At 48.8% G+C, this 16,755-nt stretch overlaps 1 protein-coding gene across 6 annotated transcripts in view; it reads right to left on the minus strand.

The window, feature by feature from the left end:
• The window catches only part of Anks6 (ankyrin repeat and sterile alpha motif domain containing 6), a 46,056-nt gene extending 35,673 nt beyond the window's left edge, over positions 1-10,383 (minus strand). For 5 of the 6 annotated variants that reach the window (XR_013438189.1, XR_013438188.1, XM_078047871.1 and 2 more), the window contains exons 1-2: positions 9,973-10,383; positions 1,035-1,537 (exon numbers count right to left, since the gene is read on the minus strand). Coding sequence is in view for 4 of the 6 variants with exons in the window: in XM_078047871.1 (XP_077903997.1) it covers positions 1,035-1,537; positions 9,973-10,322 (853 nt within the window). In the remaining 2 variants the exon portion in view is untranslated. Of the gene's footprint in view, positions 1-1,034; positions 1,538-8,220; positions 8,378-9,972 lie in introns of those variants that run through there. The other variant, XM_040286090.2, reaches the window with a different exon arrangement.
• Positions 10,384-16,755: the final 6,372 nt, after the last annotated feature.

Genomic DNA, 16,755 nt, shown 5'->3' on the forward strand with positions numbered 1-16,755 from the left:
GTGTGAGTGACACTGTTTCCTGGGCCTATGGCACATGATGGACTAAAGGTTTGGAAATGCAGTGTGTCCTGTGGCAGATTCACTAAGGATTGTTCAAACCACCTTATAAATGCCAGAAAAAAAAAATGGCAAAAAAGAAACAGGACAGCTAGGCATGGTGGCAGACACCTGTGATCCCAGCAGCTTGGGAGGTGGAGGCAGGAGGATCTTGAGTTCAAAGCCAGCCTCAGCAACGGAGAGGTGCTAAGCAACTCAGTGAGACCCAGTCTCTAAATAAAACACAAAAAAGGAGGGGAATGTGGCTCAGTGGTGGAATGCCCCTGAATCCAATCCCTAGTACCCCTCATCCTCCCAAAAAATGAAAAAGGAAAACAGAAACACATTAATAAATGTTTAAAGAAAAAAGAAATTCAAAAGGGGGGCTGATTTTCACTAATTTCATGTGAACTGGTCTCGGAGACTGACTGCTGGCAGATGAGGTTAAGCACACGGTTCCAGAGCAGAGGCTGGCAAACTACGGCCCAGGGACCAAATCCCCCTGCTGCCTGTCATGGTAATTTGGTTTATTGGAACATAACCACACCCACTCATTTACATATTGTGTAAGGCTGCTTTCACTCTAACAGAAGCGAGTAGTTCTGACACAGACTGTATGGCCCTCAAAGCCTAAAAATATTTATTATCTAGTCCTGTACAGAGAAAGTTTGCTGACCTCTGTTCTAGAAGGATCCTAGAACCACCTGCATCAGAATCATCTGGTTAGGAAGGAGAGGCCTGGCTATGGAGGTCTCCGGGGATTCCCCAGAGCTACCACATCACGCTCTCTGGAGGGTGGACAGAACCTGCCGTAACAGGCACCCCCATCTGACTTGTGCGCACGCCACAGCTCAAGTCCCACTGGTCTGCAAGGCCGGACTCTGAGTTTTGTGGGCCCTTCCAGGCAGGCAGTTCTTGGTTTGAGCCACTTAAACAAAATTCGGGGTCCTCTGCGACACCAAAGTGGGGGCAGGGGTAGAGCGGTGGGGTAGCCTGACCTGTTTTGGGCCTGACTGTGGTCATCGGGTCCAGGTAGTCTGCAAGGTCTCTGTGCTTGCAGTCAAGTGCCACCTCGAAGGCAGTCTTCTCCAGTACGCTGAGGTGGTCGGGGTTGGCTCCCTTCTCCACCAGCTGCTGGGCCATGCCGAGCCTCCCGGTGAGTGCTGCCAGCATTAGCGGGCTCCAGCCCACAGTCCGCGCTGCATGGTTGGGATCCGCACCCCATTCCATCAGCAGACGCACCACAGCCTCATGCCCGTGCTGGATGGCGGCCATCAGGGCTGTAATGTCCAGCAGCTCATCCCTGCCACCTCCCATTCCCGGCTGCTCCCCGGAGCGGCAGGGATGGTCCACAAAGGCACCAGCTTCCAGCAGCAGCTTCACCACACCCAGGTGGCCACCCCGAGATGCCACAGTGAGCACGCTGGCCCCCAGCCAGTTCTGGGCATTGACATCAGCCCCGTGATCCAAAAGGAGGTGTGCCACACTCACGTGCCCAAATCTGCCAGGAAAACAGAAAATGGGTCATTTAAACAGGGAGCACTAATGAGGAAACAGCTCAATAGCCCCCATTGTCACTGGTCACTAGAGGCACAACAGCTGCCTAGAATAAATGACCTTACCCTGGTGTCAGACACCACGGTGGCCCTGCACATGCAGCCTCACCAGATAAGCAAATGCCCTGTCCAGGGAGGGTTCCAGCTCCCCCATCAACCTGCAGAAAGAATCGTTTGCTTCCGTTTTCCTTTCCTGATCTATAAAATGGGGCCACGCCCGTACCTTCTTCAAAGGTTGCTGGAGCTTAAATGAGTTAATATAGATACACAGCACCGGGAGCAGTGCCTGGCCACAGGAAGTGGTCTCTCCACGTCAGCTATTGTTAACTGCTCAGCATTAACATTCTGCAACCTGCCAAGGGCACACAGCTGGTAAGGGGCAGCATCAGGTTCAGAACCCAGGTCGGCCTGAATCCTGTTGCCCTCGCTTTTTCCCCTATGCCAGGCTGCCTCCCACATCTCAGAGTGCATTTTATTCTGCTTTCTAGCCTGTAATCTGCCTCTCTGCCTGTGCTGATCTCCCCCACGGACAAGGCCCATGTCTGATTGACATCGACCCTCCCCAGCCCCCAACACACCCTCTGCACGCCAAGAGGAGGGGCCCAGTGTTCAGCAAAGGCGCTCAGGCACCTCGACGCCGGCCTGCTGCCCCCGGCTGGCAGGAATGTTCACTGCAGGCAAGAACTTGGCCTGGGCCGGACCTTCCTCAACCAGCCTGAGCCGGGAAGACAAGCGCCCACCAACCCTAACATCAGGAAGAGGGAAACAGGTATCTCTTCCCTGCAAAATCTCTTCCTTCGTTCAACATCAGTGGATAGAAAAGATCTGTTTTGTTGAGTTCAGCAGAGTGTGGCTTGAAGAGGCCCCGACTAACCAGGAAAGAATGACCAGAAGGGGCCCACCCTGAGAGGTCCAGGAGACCACAAACATCTGCATCTGTAGGGCGGCTTGAAGGTTTGTCCTCACCCCTCCATTTCTGGAAACAGGTTTTGCTTCTCATCTAAATCCAGGGCCTCCCTCCTCCTGTGGAGGCAGGGCCAGGTCTGAGCTGGGCTAAGTCTCCCCCTGAACTTACAAATACCTTCTGGGACATGAACCTTAACAGCCCAGGGCAACTCACTTTAGGGGGGACAGCTTGGTAAACTGGCTCCCCCAGCTGAGGGGTTGGGGGCTGGGCCTTTCCAGTCTCTTCTCCCAGAGCAGAGAAAGGAACAAGTCACACTGAAACACTGGCTGCAACTCTGCCCCCTGCCCCTGTCTCACCTCCAATCTGTTCCCTCACCCATCCTCCATGCAACCCCAAACAAAATCTGATGGTTACACGCCAACTTCCCAAAGAGGGCTATTTCACCAACCTCACCCTCCCTGCTCCCCCAGCCCCTCAGTAAGTGTGCACTTACTGAGCACACTCAGTCCTGCTCAGGCTTTGGCTCAGATCTCACCTTTTCTGTGTGGCTTCCAGACTGAACCCCTAACGAGCCAGGTCAGTTGCAACCTTATTCTATGTCCACACCTGAACCCTCTTTCTAGAACTCTCTCTCTCCCCCCTACTTGACTGTGGGCTTTCCAAGGACACAACTGGTTTCTGCACACTCTTGTTTCCCCAGCCCTTAACATAGAGGCTAGCACATACTGGAGCTCAGGAACTGCATCAATGGACAGGTAAGCGAATGCATAAACAGAATAACCAGGGAGACGAAGGTCCAGGCTGCAGAAACAATAGAGGAACTGCCCACCAGAGTCGGGGTTTTAAAGGGACTGCACTGTTTAGTGACCAAGCATAAAATAACACCTGGCATAATCTCTAACAGCAGATCACAAAGTGTTTTCAGATTTTTATCTCATTTGATCCTAGAAAGCCCAGAGGTGAACTCCTTGCCTCGAATTTCACAACTGAAGATTACAGGGGAAAGCAATTAATCTCAACTAGAACTCCAAGCCGCAGCTCTTCCGGTCTACCCAATTTTTACAAGGGAAACAAAAGGCTGAGTTAGAGCAGGTACATTGAATTCTGGAATGTTTTCTGAACTCACAGGTAGCCCTAAAGAGCATTCAATTAGGCTGGAAATATACGAAGATTCAACAGAGGCTGAGATAATTTTTCGGATGCTAAGTTTCTAATAGGTAATTACTGGAGATGGGGATGCTAGGGGCTTTCTGAGCAGGTGCTATGATTACCAATTAATTTCAGCAATTAACACCTGTGTCTGAAGATGGCACACGTTCCCACCACTCGGAGCACTGGGCCCAGCGTCCAGCTCTGCCACTCCCACAGCAGGGGAATGAAGGAAGCGGAGGGACGATAAAGAGGCCAAGGGAGAAATCAGCGCCAGAGTAAACACCAGGCCACCCGGTCTCCTGGCCAGACATCGCTGGCCAATCTAGTGAGTCACTTCCTTGCCACCAACACCAAGAAGAAAACTATCAGATTTACGGCTGGGAGTACAGCTCTGGGGCGACCTGCTGGAGGGTGAATCTGACTTTGCCACGAGCTGTGTGCAGCCTTGGACACGTTGTTTCTCTGGGCCTCAATTCCTCATCTAGAAAAGGAGAATTAAAATAGAACCTATTTTCTAAGGTTTTGTGTGGACCAAACAAGCTAGTTCTTTTAAAGCCCTAAGCACATTTCTTGACACAAAGAAGGGGCGCACTCAGCACCACCTCTTCTTTCACAAATAGGAAAAATCATTCGTGTAACCGTGTCTATCACTAAAACCTCTGTAAGAAGCCAAAGTTGCAAAGTCCAGGCAGGGACCTCTGATGGCCTGATCCAGCGATGAGCTTTGGAACACCAAGACCAGGGGTGATACACAGATGCTCACTCGGGCCAAAGTGGTGTCTGCCAGAGCATCACTTGAGGAGGATCTTGAGGCTCATCTCAATTTGGAGAAGGAGGACATGAGCCCAGAAAGCATCCACACCAGGGTTATCCCGATCCGAAGGATGACAGACTGACTTAAGGAAGCCTCCCACATGACTCCTCCACACTAAGGCCTAAGACAGACCCCAACTCCACACAGGCAGGTGATCCCTGAGTAGACGCCCCATACTACCAATAAGCCTTGGAGTGCCTGGGACGCACCTAGGGTCAGTGACAGCAAAGGTGAATTCTAACCCTCTTGTAGAAGGGTCCCACCCTACTGTCACAGAAATGTAAGAGTATATCATACTATCGTTCCCGAACAGCACCTGTGGGATCAACTGAGGCATGAAGAGGGATGTGGTTAGTTCAGTCTCTCGATTTGGAAGCGACAAAGTCAGGCTACGTGGGCCCCAAGTACAACACCACATTTCACAGAAGAAAGTCCTCTAAAAAAGTTAAATTATTACTAGTTAACCATCATCACAGGTTAATTCTGAGTCTCCTGCTCCATCAAGATGAACAGGAATCAACCTGAAATCCATCAAGTAACACTGACCATCCTGCAGCACTTGAGGAGGAGCAAAAGCTGGTGACCAGGGGTCTCTGAGACACCGGGAGGCATCCAGGTGCTGTGGTCGGGAACCTCAGTAAGCACCCGTGGCCTCTCCAGGACCTCTGTGTTAGGGAAACCCACGTGCCAGAGCCACCGAGAGCCTCTTCTCACACAGTCCCTACCCTTCACAATCCGCCACAGGACTTCTGAATCACAACCTCCAGAAAGGCAACTCGGCAATCTCTCCTTGGAAAACAATCCCAGTGATTCTCAGGGGTGGCCAGGTCTGGGTACCACTGAAGATGGCAGCCAGCTCTGGGTACCACTGAGGTCGGCAGCCAGCTCTGATGTGGTATGGCGGACACTGCCACCAAGGCCTTCCTGGTAGAGCAACCAGGGAAAAGATGCAGAGCATGGGAGGCTCCCTGGAAGAAGCGGAACTGGAGCGTGCAGTCTTTACTGAGGGCAGAAGGGAAGAAGGGACACCCCTGTATGTATGCAGCTATGATGAGGGCCCTGCAGTGGGACCCCCAAGTCAGCTCCGACCAACTGTCAGCTTGGGGACAAATTCCATAATCTAAATCTCAGATCCTCTCTAGAAGATGGAGACAACATTCCTAGCAGACAGTAAATACTCAGTGTTAGCTTTAAAAAAAAAAAAAATGCAGAGACACACACAGAAGGCCCGGATGAAATCATCTTGCCTTGATTTAGGAAGCCAGGAAAAGCAGAAGAGGTGGTACAGGGAAGGGTCTGAACATGAGGCCTTAGAATGCCACACTCAGGGTTCTGGCTGGGGAGCCTTCAAGGGAGAGGCACAGCTGGAGACAGGGAGCAAGTGGGGAGCCACTACAAAGGCCTGGTCTGGACCAAGGCAGAGACAAAGAAGAGTGTGGTTTCAGGGCCCAGGGCAGTGGCCCAACAGCTCGGGAGGCAGAAGCAGGAGGACTGCGAGTTCAAAGCCAGTCTCAGCAAAAATGTTTGGTGCTTAGCAATTCAGTGACATGCCGTCTCACAAAATAGGGCTGGGGATGTGGCTCCAGTGGTTGAGTACCCCTGAGTTCAATCCCCTAGTACCAAAAAAAAAAAAAGGGTGTGGATTTCAGGGCCATGCCAAAGCCCACTGGGCAGACAAGTCCCGGATTTACCTGGAGTTTTAAAGCCTGGGAGAAGAGGTGGTGCCATTAGGAGGGATATAAAAAGACTTTAAGGTCACCTCAACTACTCTGGGCAAGGAGAAAAGGTGTCTTTAGACAGAAGATGTCAACATGTTAAACAGATGGGTAAAATGCTAGATTTAGTAAACATGGGCAGCCCGTGAACACAGGCTGCAATCTCCAAGTAGGTTTCTAAAGTAGGTTTCTAAATTAATTCACATCAATGTCCCAGGGTTGGGGAATGGGTAAGAGCAAACCACAGTACATCCCATGGATGGACTACCCATATGGTGGCTGAAAACAATATTTGCAAGAATGAAATCTTACTAGTAACACAAATTAAGTTGCATTAGAACATCTGTGTAACACTTGGAAAAGAATTCTGAGAAATAAAATATTGAGTCACCAAGAGAAGATTACGGTTAAAAGCTTTTTTTTTTTTTCTAAAAGGCATGGAAAATACAAGGGGCTCACACATAGGGAAAGAAGCTTCTTTCACCATCCACTTAAATGTGCAAACTCGGCTATGCTGAGATTTTCATACATTAGACTGGTAATGATCCAAAAGTTTGATCACATATTCTGTAGGCCAGAGAAAGACAGGCACTCATACGCTGCTGATGCTGGGGGGGCAGGGGGCAGATAACTATTGTGGCTGGCAGAATAAGTGGCCCCCAAGGTGTCCACATCCTTATCTCTAGGCACTGTAGATATTCTTCATGACCTGGTAAAGGGACATTCAGGCTTGGATGGAATAGAGGTCACCATCAGCTGAGTGATGAGCAGCCTCGATGACCCAGGTGGGCCAGGGTCATCTCAAGGTTCCTTTCAACGTGGCAGGTGGCACAGGAAAGCAGAAGGCTCCTTAGAGGTAGAGGAGGTATGAGGAGGGAAGAGAGGCGGGAGTAAAGCTCTGTTGCTGGCTGTGAGGATGGAAGGGCCCCTGAGCCTGGGAATGCAGGCCACTCCAGAAGCTAGAAAAGGCAAGGAGCAGAATTCCCCCTAGTGCCAGAGAGAGCACCGCCCTGCAGCACCTTAATTCTAGCCCAGGGAGGCCCATGGCCTCTGACTTCCAGAACTGTTAACACAATAAATCTGTGTCGTTGTGGTAATTGATTACAGCAGCCATGGGAAACAAGCACACCTTCGGGGAGATCTGACACTATCCATCAAAATTACAAATGGCCCTTATGCCCTCCCTAGGGAAGCTCCTGCAGCGACAATTGAGCACCTATAAAATGACTCGTGTATCCGACTGGTCACTGCGGCCTGAATGAAAACAGCAGGAGACTAAATGACCACAAAGGGCTGTAGTGAAATAAATTAACATACAATAAAATATTGTCAGGCTATTGGAAATCAAGGGAGGTTTTTAAGTACCGATGCATAAAAACTGCCAGAGTATATCAAGTGGAAAAAGCCAAGTGCAGAACAGTGTAGAATCTGAACAACGCTGAAGTCAACCACCTCGTCTGCCTATATAAGTATCAAAGAGTGGTTTCCAGGGGACATGTGGCAATATCTGGAGGCATTTCTGATTAAATAATCCTTTTTAAAAAGACAAATTAAAAACACATTTTTCTATAAGGAACAACATTAATCCAGCCTAGAGAACCTCCACCCCCACTTATCTGAACACCTCTAATTAGTCCTACATGACTCATCCCATCAGCTGGTAAGCCTGCCCAACTCTGTCCATCCTGAAAACCTTCCCCTCTCTCTCCAAACTGGGTCAACTGCACCAGAGTTACCCAAATCTTCCTGCTCAAGTTTGTTCTTTTATCTAGCCTGCCCACCAGTCTGTGAGCCACACAGGGGTGGGGACTTCACTGGTTTCCGCAGTACCTCCAACGCCAAATCATAGTGGGAAGTAGGGTCTCAGACAACCTTTCTTGCAAAAAAGAATGAATTAAAATATCAGAACCCGAGTTTCTAAGGTTCTACTCGCTCTCCAGATTGTTTTAAAAGGGCCAAAGTCACTCATTCCATGACCCTCCAGTGTCCCTAGGCAAGCATCCTCCTCAACCCCAGAGCCAAACTCCGTGAAAGACCTACTGTGTGTTCACATCCTCCTCAGTCCTCCACCAATGCCATCCTGCAGACCTTCACCATCTGGGGCTCTCCTGCCGTCTTCCCTTTCCCTCTACAGGGATGCCGGTGCTATTGTGACAGTATGATGAGTTAGTATGTACAAAGCTCTTGGACTTGGGCCTGCATATGGGTAATCCATTAATATTAATAGAGTAGATTATTGACAGAATGGACAGCAGGTATTCCCCTCGGGCATGGCAAATAAGTCTGCCACTCTTCCCCACCAAGTGGTACTGTCTGTATCCCACTCTTCTCATCTGGGATGGTCTTGTAACTTGCCTAGGCCAAGAGAATGTGGCAGCAGTGTGATTCAGATGCTAGGGACACTGCTGCTGACACAGGACAGCCCAGGCTGGACACCTGAAGGATGAAAGAGAAGCAGTCCCATCACCCCTGTGGTCAAAGCCAACATCCAGTCAACTCTCAAAAAAAAAAAAAAAAAAAAAAAGCCACTCAGATCCCTTACACAGCTGTGGGCAAACTGTTGATCACAGCTGTGTAAAGAAGACAGATGAGACCAGAGTGGCAAAAACGCTAAATAAATGGTTGTTGCTTTAATAAAGCCCCAAGGTCTTGTAGTAACTGACACATCCCCCTTGGATAATTCCTCCTACTCCAGAGTTCAGGTTGTCAACATGCTATCAACTTCCTATGCTCGGGCTCAGACCCTCCTGTGCCCTCCAGACCCCCAGATCTGGTCCCCTGTTGGAAACTCTGAGGTGTGCTTGAGGCCACGCTCTTCTCACACCTGCCCCTTCTCCTGTGTTCTCCAGCTCAGTGTCTTTACCATCAACCAGAAATCCAGTGGTAGTCTTTGCCGTCACCCTTTCCCTTGCCCGCTCCCCAAGGCCAGGTAGACATTAGAACCTGATTCCTGAGTAAATCTCAAACTCATCTCTGCTCTCTGCCACTGTCTCTCTCCTCTCCATTCTGGTCCAGGCCTCTCACCTCTTTCTGGATTGCTACAGTCCCCTCCCAAGCCGCCTCTCTGACTCTAGACTCTCTCTCCAGTCCATCTCACACTGCAGTGAAAGTGATCTTTCCAAAACACAAATCTGATCCTGTCACTCATTCCATGACCCTCCTTAGGTTAGTGGGCCCTTCTAAGTACCAACCGGGCACCTGCCTTCTCTGCAAGGAGACTATATCTGCACATCCTTCCTTGCTGTCCTCCCACTTGCTACCTTGTTTTTCCATTATATGGTTCCCCCCTCCCATTTTTTCTGTCTTGGTTAATTTTGACACATTCTCCTTTCTGGACATCATTTCTACCAAACACCTTCCTCTCTCTCTCCAAACTGGGTCAACTGCACTAGAGTTACCCAAATCTTCCTGCTCAAGTTTGTTACTTTGTCTAGCCTGCCCACCAGTCTGTGAGCCACACAGGGGTGGGGACTTCACTCGTTTCTGCAGTACCTCCAACGCCAAATCATGGTGGGAAGTAGGGTCTCAGACAACCTTTCTTGCAAAAAAGAATGAATTAAAATATCAGAACCCGAGTTTCTAAGGTTCTACTCGCTCTCCAGATTGTTTTGAAAGGCCAAAGTTTCTAAGACTCCGACTTCATATTAAATACAAGATCCTTCCACTTCTAGTCGAAGTTTACCAGAAAATGCTCAAAGTTGACCGGTCCAACTCTAAGGAGTCCTTGACTCTCTACCTCCCGGGGCGTCTGCGGCCCGCCGTGGGCAGGTCGGTCCCCAGCGCTGCGCTCACCTGGCCGCCTGCATGAGCGCGCTCCAGCCGTAGTGGTTGCGGCTGTTGACCGAGGCGCCGCGCCGCAGCAGGAAGCGCACGAGGGGCTCGTGGCCCCCGGCCGCGGCGAACTGCAGCGCCGTATTGCCCGCCTCGTCCGAGCAGTCCACCGGCACCGGCGCCCCGGGCGCCGCCGCCCCGGGCCCGGCCGCTTCGGGCCCCGCCGGCTCCGCGCCCGCCTCGGGCTCCGCGCCGCGCTCGCCCGGCTCCGCCGCCCCCGGCTCCAGCAGCCGGCGCGCGGTGTCCGTGTCGCCCTGGTCACAGGCGCGCAACAGCAGCTGGAAGGCCGGGGGCAGCCCGCCCTCGCCCATCGCAGCCGCGGCCGCCCGCGGCCCGCGTCTGGGCGCTCCTCCGGCTCCGCCCCCGGCGCCGCGCCCGCGCCCCCTTCCGCCGCCGCCCGCGCCCACTGCGCCGGGCGCGCGCTGGGCCGAGGCCTCGGCTGTGGCCGCGCGTACACCACCCGGGCGGCGGAGGCGGGAACCCCGGGTTCCGGGAAGCCCAGAGGAGCGTCCGCCTCCCCGGTGGGTTGGCCCATGACTTTTCGGCGCCCGCTTGTGACCCTCTCCCGCGGTTCTGGAGACTTAAGGCTGCGTGCGGGTTTTGGAGCGGCTGTCCAGCCCTCCCCGCGGTTGGGTTTTGGAGCGGCTGTCCAGCCCTCCCCGCGGTTGCATCCCGGGCTACCAGGCCAGGCCAGGTCCATAGTTGAACCGGCCTGGACAAGGCCCGCGTGTCCAGCTGATGACCTGCGCCCTGCTCTTAATGGGTGCTTCCCCAACAGTTGTGTAGTGGCACACATTCCTCCACAAAAAAAAATTTCAAAAAACAAAAACAAACTAAGCTGTTCAGACTATAAGCAAAAGAGTCTCTACAGAAAAAAAAAAAAGTTCAATGTAGTTAAACTTCCTATTTTCCTGTTGCTCTATTTTACTTGGCCACTGGCGGGGAAGAAATCAGCACTCCAGGTGCTGAAGGCCCTTTACTTGTTTTTCACAAACTTGTATCCAGTATAGTAGTTTGTAGAAGCTGTTTGCAAATGCAAAATGTGATTTAAAAAAAAAAAATCCTTTAACAAGGCCTCTGGCCTTGAGTTGGAGCTTCACAGAGATGTTACATCTCTAAAATAAGAGAAGTTACCAATTGGGCTCCATGGTAACAGATGGCAGAGGGAGGAAAGAAGGGAGAGAAGAAGCTCTCCCCTTCTCAGGTGTTATCCTTGAAGGGTTAACTTGCTCAGAACAGTGGAAAGAAAAAAAAAGCTGCTTTTATGTGAACTTCTGAGCCCCCCCACCCCCCAGCCCCTTACACGCTGGATATAAAAATCTGAAACTACCTGAACTCGAGGTTCAGGGCTTTGATTGATTACAGCAAAAACTGTGCCCTCTGAACCTGGCTGCAGCCAAATAAAACTGTTTCCAGCTGTCCTTGGTGCCTTGCCTCATCTGTCTCAGTTGTTGATTGGATTAAGGAGGGTGCCTCTGTGCTCCCACTGTGTACTGCAGGTGAGGTGTTGGTTTGTCACCTGAAAGGGGATACAAATGCCTCCTCTACTTTTTGTCTCCTTATTCATGGTCCTTGACATGTGGCCCATAAACCAATACCCGGACCAACTGAGACATTTTTACAAATACAGATTTCCTGGCCACATCTCAGACCTACTTAGTCAGAAACTCGGAGTAGGGCCAGCAACCTGTGTTTTAGCAAGCTCTGAGCTGCTTCTGATACATGCTAAAGGCAGACACACTGATCCTTACTGGATCTTCTGAATTTACGGAGGACTTGACTGAGGCCTAAAGAAGTTGTGCCTTACTTTAGGCTATGCAGCTCTCCTGAGGGAGACTGTGCAGGATTCCTGTCTTCCAATATCTGGTCCAGTTCCCTTTCCATTCTCCACAAATATTTATTGAGTGCCAGCTAGTGCCAGGCACAGTTCTACAAGCTGAAAGGATGGAGCTAACAGTGGAAAGAGAATGTAAATACAGAACCCAATAAATTACTTGAGTGGTGGATGGTAACTGAGTGCTATTAGAACAGTAGAACATACATCCAGGTAGTTAGCAGAGAGAGAAGGATATTATTTCATAATCAGTGGGCAAAGATTTCACTGAAAAAGGAACATTTGCAGAGACCAGAAGGAACTGAGAAAGCAAGCAAGGTGACATTTGGGGAAGGAGCCATCCAGGCAAAAGAAAAGAAAGACGCTGTGAGAAGAGTGGCCCTGCCCACAGATAGCATACCTCATGCCACCTGCCGTGGCACTGACACTAACATTCTCTTAGGATGGGGTCATTAATTTCCATAGACTGTGAATTTTTGGCCCCAAAGCCTAGCAAAAGGTCATACAGTAGGTGCTCAATGCATGACTGTTTGTGACTAAGTCTCATCTATATAGAATTAAAACAGCACAAACCTTGATGGAAGGAAGGAATAGGTCATGCCTTTGTCAGATCGGAGAAGATATGGATGCCCCAAGGATCTCGGTTGGCAGGGCTAAAAGAAAAGTTCTTCTAGGTAAAATGTAAAGATAAAGAAAGCCCCCAGGGCTTAGACTGCAAAGGTCTTTGGCAGCAGGGTGAAGATTGTGGGGTTTATTCTGAGAGCAATGGGGAGCCATGGGAAGCATTTGAGCAGGCAAGTTGCAGGGTCCATGCTCACCGCTGGGGCTCAGTTGGTACATCTCACCCCCTTCCAGATTTGGCCTCGCTCATCACAATCAGAGTGAGGACAGCTTCCTTTGGAAGGTCTAAGAAAGTCATTTGTTTCAATGAAAATCCCAAGTATTACTTATTCTGTTTATTCAAATGACTTTTATTTTTACTAATTGGTTGTTTCATTTATAAAAAATAATGTAAAAATTCAAATTCCAACTATACAAAGAGGCACAAGGCAAAAATAAAAGCCCCTTTCCCACCTCCCCCACTCTCCCAGTCTTACTTCCCATAGATAACCAGTAGTCACATGCATTTTATCCCCCAAACGTGTCATGTATATGTGAACATGCACACAAGAATGTAAGCATTAATCCAGCATCTCTATTGCAAACAGCAGAAATCAATGGTCTGGATCATTTAAGCAGAAAGAGGATTTAATACAAAATTACTTTACAGTTCACAGATCCCATGAAGACTTTTTTGGAGGCCAAACGTCAAGAACCATACCCTTAACCATGCCACAGCAGCAGCCTATACCAGGATGGAGTCAGCTCAGGACTTTTTCAGTATAAGTGGTTTTAGATTCAGAGCTTGAGGTGGGAGTGTCTGATTGACCCAGCCTGGGTCATGGCACGTGACCCAAAGGGAATCTAGGAAAGCCACTTTGGCATTTTGAGAATCTATAAGAGTGGGAGGGAGTTCCGCCCCAGAAGGTGGGGCACTCCCCAGTGTAGGAAAGGGGTTCAGATGTTCTGCAGCCAAAAAATACAACAAATGTCTTCTGCAATCTTTTCTTTGTAGACATGCTTTTTCTCTTGGGGAGACTGCCTCTGTCCCTGTGGATCAGTGGTGAGCGAGTGTTCAAGCCCATTCTGATTGGTGTGAGCCCAGGGGTTTCACTGAAGCAACTGGGAACAAGGCCCTATCTGGTGAGGTTGTCAGCTGTCTGAAATGGGGGTCTTCTAAACCAAATGTGCTCACTCTGCCACCACCTGGGAGTGAGACCATCACAAAGGAAAGCAGATCGGAGTGACAGGAAGAGACCAAGGCAGAAACCTCTCATCCCCATTCTTTTTGGCTAGGTTTATTTTGAGCAGGGTTATCATCACAGACCACTTGCAATCTAAAGCTTAACAAATGCATAATTTTCTTTTTCAAATGAATGGGTTCGTATTTACTTTTTTTTAAAAAATGAATGGGTTCAACTAGATGTGGTGGTGCACACGTGTAATCCCAGCAGTTTGGGAGGCTGAGGCAGGAGAATTGCAAGTTCAAAGACAACTTCAGCAACCTAGGGAGACCCCAAACAATTCAATGAAACCCTGTCTCTTTAAATAAAATACAAAAAGGGCTGGGAATGTGGCTCAGTGGTTAAGTGCCCCTGAGTTCTATCCTTGGTATAAAAAAAAAAAAAGAAGAAGAAGAAGAAGAAGAAGAAGAAGAAGAAGAAGAAGAAGAAGAAGAAAAGAAAAAGAAAAAATGGATGGGGTTCAAATGATACATGCTGTTCTGAATCTTGCTTGCTTTTTTTTTTTTTCATTTAGCAAGTGTCTTGGGCATCATTCCATGTAGGTGAATGTCGATTGGCTGCATCCTTTTCAATGGTTGCTTGAAAAACCATTCAGCAGATATACCATAATTTATTTAATCATCTTTTAAGTGGTGCCCAATTGGCTTGTTTCCAGTATTCTACTGTTATGAAGAAATCCTGCACTGAACAGCACAGTCAGAGTCCTAACCAGGGATGGCTAGAACACTTAGCTGAGGAACTAAGGAACTAAAGGGCCATTTACAGAAGTATGGACAGGTTTATTCAGGGCCACAGGGATGGCTCAGTGCTCCAGGGATGGTAGAGATAGGGAGCAATTACCATCCCAGGCCTGAAGGGACAGGCCTGGAATTCCATAAGAGAAAACCTCCTCAGGCTACCTGATAGGAACCATGGCGATTGGTAGAGGGATACCGCCAAGCCACAGCACCTCGGTAGGAAGCCCTTCCCAGAGGAGTAAACACCTCTATGCTTTCCTCCTGCCCTCTGATCTCCTGCCAGTGCTCCTCATAGGAAACCCAATGGGAAGCCAGAGTTTGGGAGCCTGCTGAAGTGGCTCCTAGGATCAGCCTCCCAAGGCTGGAAGACACAGAAGAGGCTGTGGAAGATATGCAGCAACTCACTGCTTAGTGTGTGGTCCTTGGGCCAGCAGCTCTGGTACCTCCTGGGGGACCTGTTAGAAGAATAGCACCTGGGTCCCATCCCAGTCTCACTGGACCACAATTTGCATTTTAGCACTACCAAGGTGATTCAGGCTCACATCAACACTGGCAAAGTGAGATGCTGCATATTTGGACAGGCATCTCTGTGCTACTGTCTCCATAGTTTTAATTCCTTCTGAACTCTCTTCCAGCATTTTCCCCCATTGATGTCTATGTGGGTTTGTGTTCCCCGAGAATAAGATGCCTGGGTGTTTGCTGGCTTGTTTGTTTTCTGGGGAAAATGCCTGCAGAAGTCAGAATGACTTCTGATTTCTGACAGCGGCAAAGGATAAAGAGGGCAGGTGAAGAAGGGAAGGGAAGCTCCAGACCACAATGCAGGGCTAGTGCTGGAGAAAGGAGACAGCAAGGAGCTGTAGACTGCAGGGCAGTTCTGGAATAGTCTGAGCTGCCCAGCTCCATGCGGAGGTCTCCAACAAAGGTTGCCTGCCAAGGTGTCCTGCATTAGGCAGAAAAGACAACATGCATGCGTGTACCTCTATCTGTGCTGGTCACTGACTGGGAGAAACGAGAGGATTCTCCAAAGGACCCGAAGGCATAGGAGCTGGAAGCTCTCTGTCACTGCACCCAGTTGCCATTCAGCCAACACCAAACAACCACCTTTTCTGTCCCAAGCATTGTGTGCATTGAATGACAGGAATACAGCCCCTGGCTCCCGAGGGATCCCATATAACTGCAGAACAGTGTGTTCTGTGAGCTCTTGTCATTAATTTGAAGTAAGGTAGATCAGTTTGGAATATGTCATTGACAGCTTCAAGCAAGACTGGGCCACACTGGGGCAGAAAAAAAATGGTCTAGGTAAGAAAGAGAAGAAACAGATTGGAAAGATGGAACAGGTAGTCAACTCCTTGACCAGACTAAAGGAGGTCAAGAGGGCTCAGAAATAAATAATCTCTAAAGAATATTTACTTTCAACTTCCTTTCTTTTCTAATAAGGTAATGATGTTGCAAAGAATTCTGATGTTGTACAAATATAGAATGCAAGCTCCTTGCGATGAATGCTTTTGGGTGCTGGTCACCACTGCCTTCCCACAATCCAGCACACTGTCCACCAAATAGTAGGCGATCAATAAAAAAATAATGGTGAAAAAGTAAAGAAATTGAATGAACATGAAAGGACCACAGAATCTCATTCTTCAGAAATAAATATAATACAATTAATAGTTCCACAAAATATCCCTTTAGATATTACTTTTTGCATGTTCATTATTTTACTAAAGTGGGATCATACTATTCAGCTCCAACTTGCTTTTCCGTATTTACTGTGTCTTAAACACATTTGTACGTTAACATCTTGCCATAGGCCATGCTTGTTAATGCCACTGTGTTACGTATTATGTTATGGTATGGATGTGCAATGCTTTATAATTCCTAATGATGGATATTTAGGTTGTTTCCAACTGCTGGCTTTCTTTTCTTTCTTTTTTTTTTTCATACTGGGAATTTTATTCCTTTATTTTGAGATAGCATCTTACAAGTTGTCCAGGCTGACCTGGAACTTGCAGTCATCTTGCCTCAGCCTCCTGAGTAGCTGGGATTGCAGGACACATGTGCTACTGCATCCAACTCCAACTATTAGCTTTAATATACAATACTCCAATAAAACTCCCTTATGTGTATCTCTTGAGCACTTGTGAGTCTATTTTTGTTGGATAATTTCCTAGTTGTGGAATTGCAGAATCAAAAGGATATTAACATTAACATTTCTAATAATTGCTTTCCAAAAGGTTATGTCAGTTACATTTCCACTGAGAGAGTATGAGGGTATGTTTATTTACCTCCTAGCCAATACCAGAATTAATAGCCTCTTAAGTCTTTGCCAATCTGA

Source organism: Ictidomys tridecemlineatus, chromosome 4 (assembly GCF_052094955.1).
Source record: "Ictidomys tridecemlineatus isolate mIctTri1 chromosome 4, mIctTri1.hap1, whole genome shotgun sequence".
NCBI lineage: Eukaryota > Metazoa > Chordata > Mammalia > Rodentia > Sciuridae > Ictidomys > Ictidomys tridecemlineatus.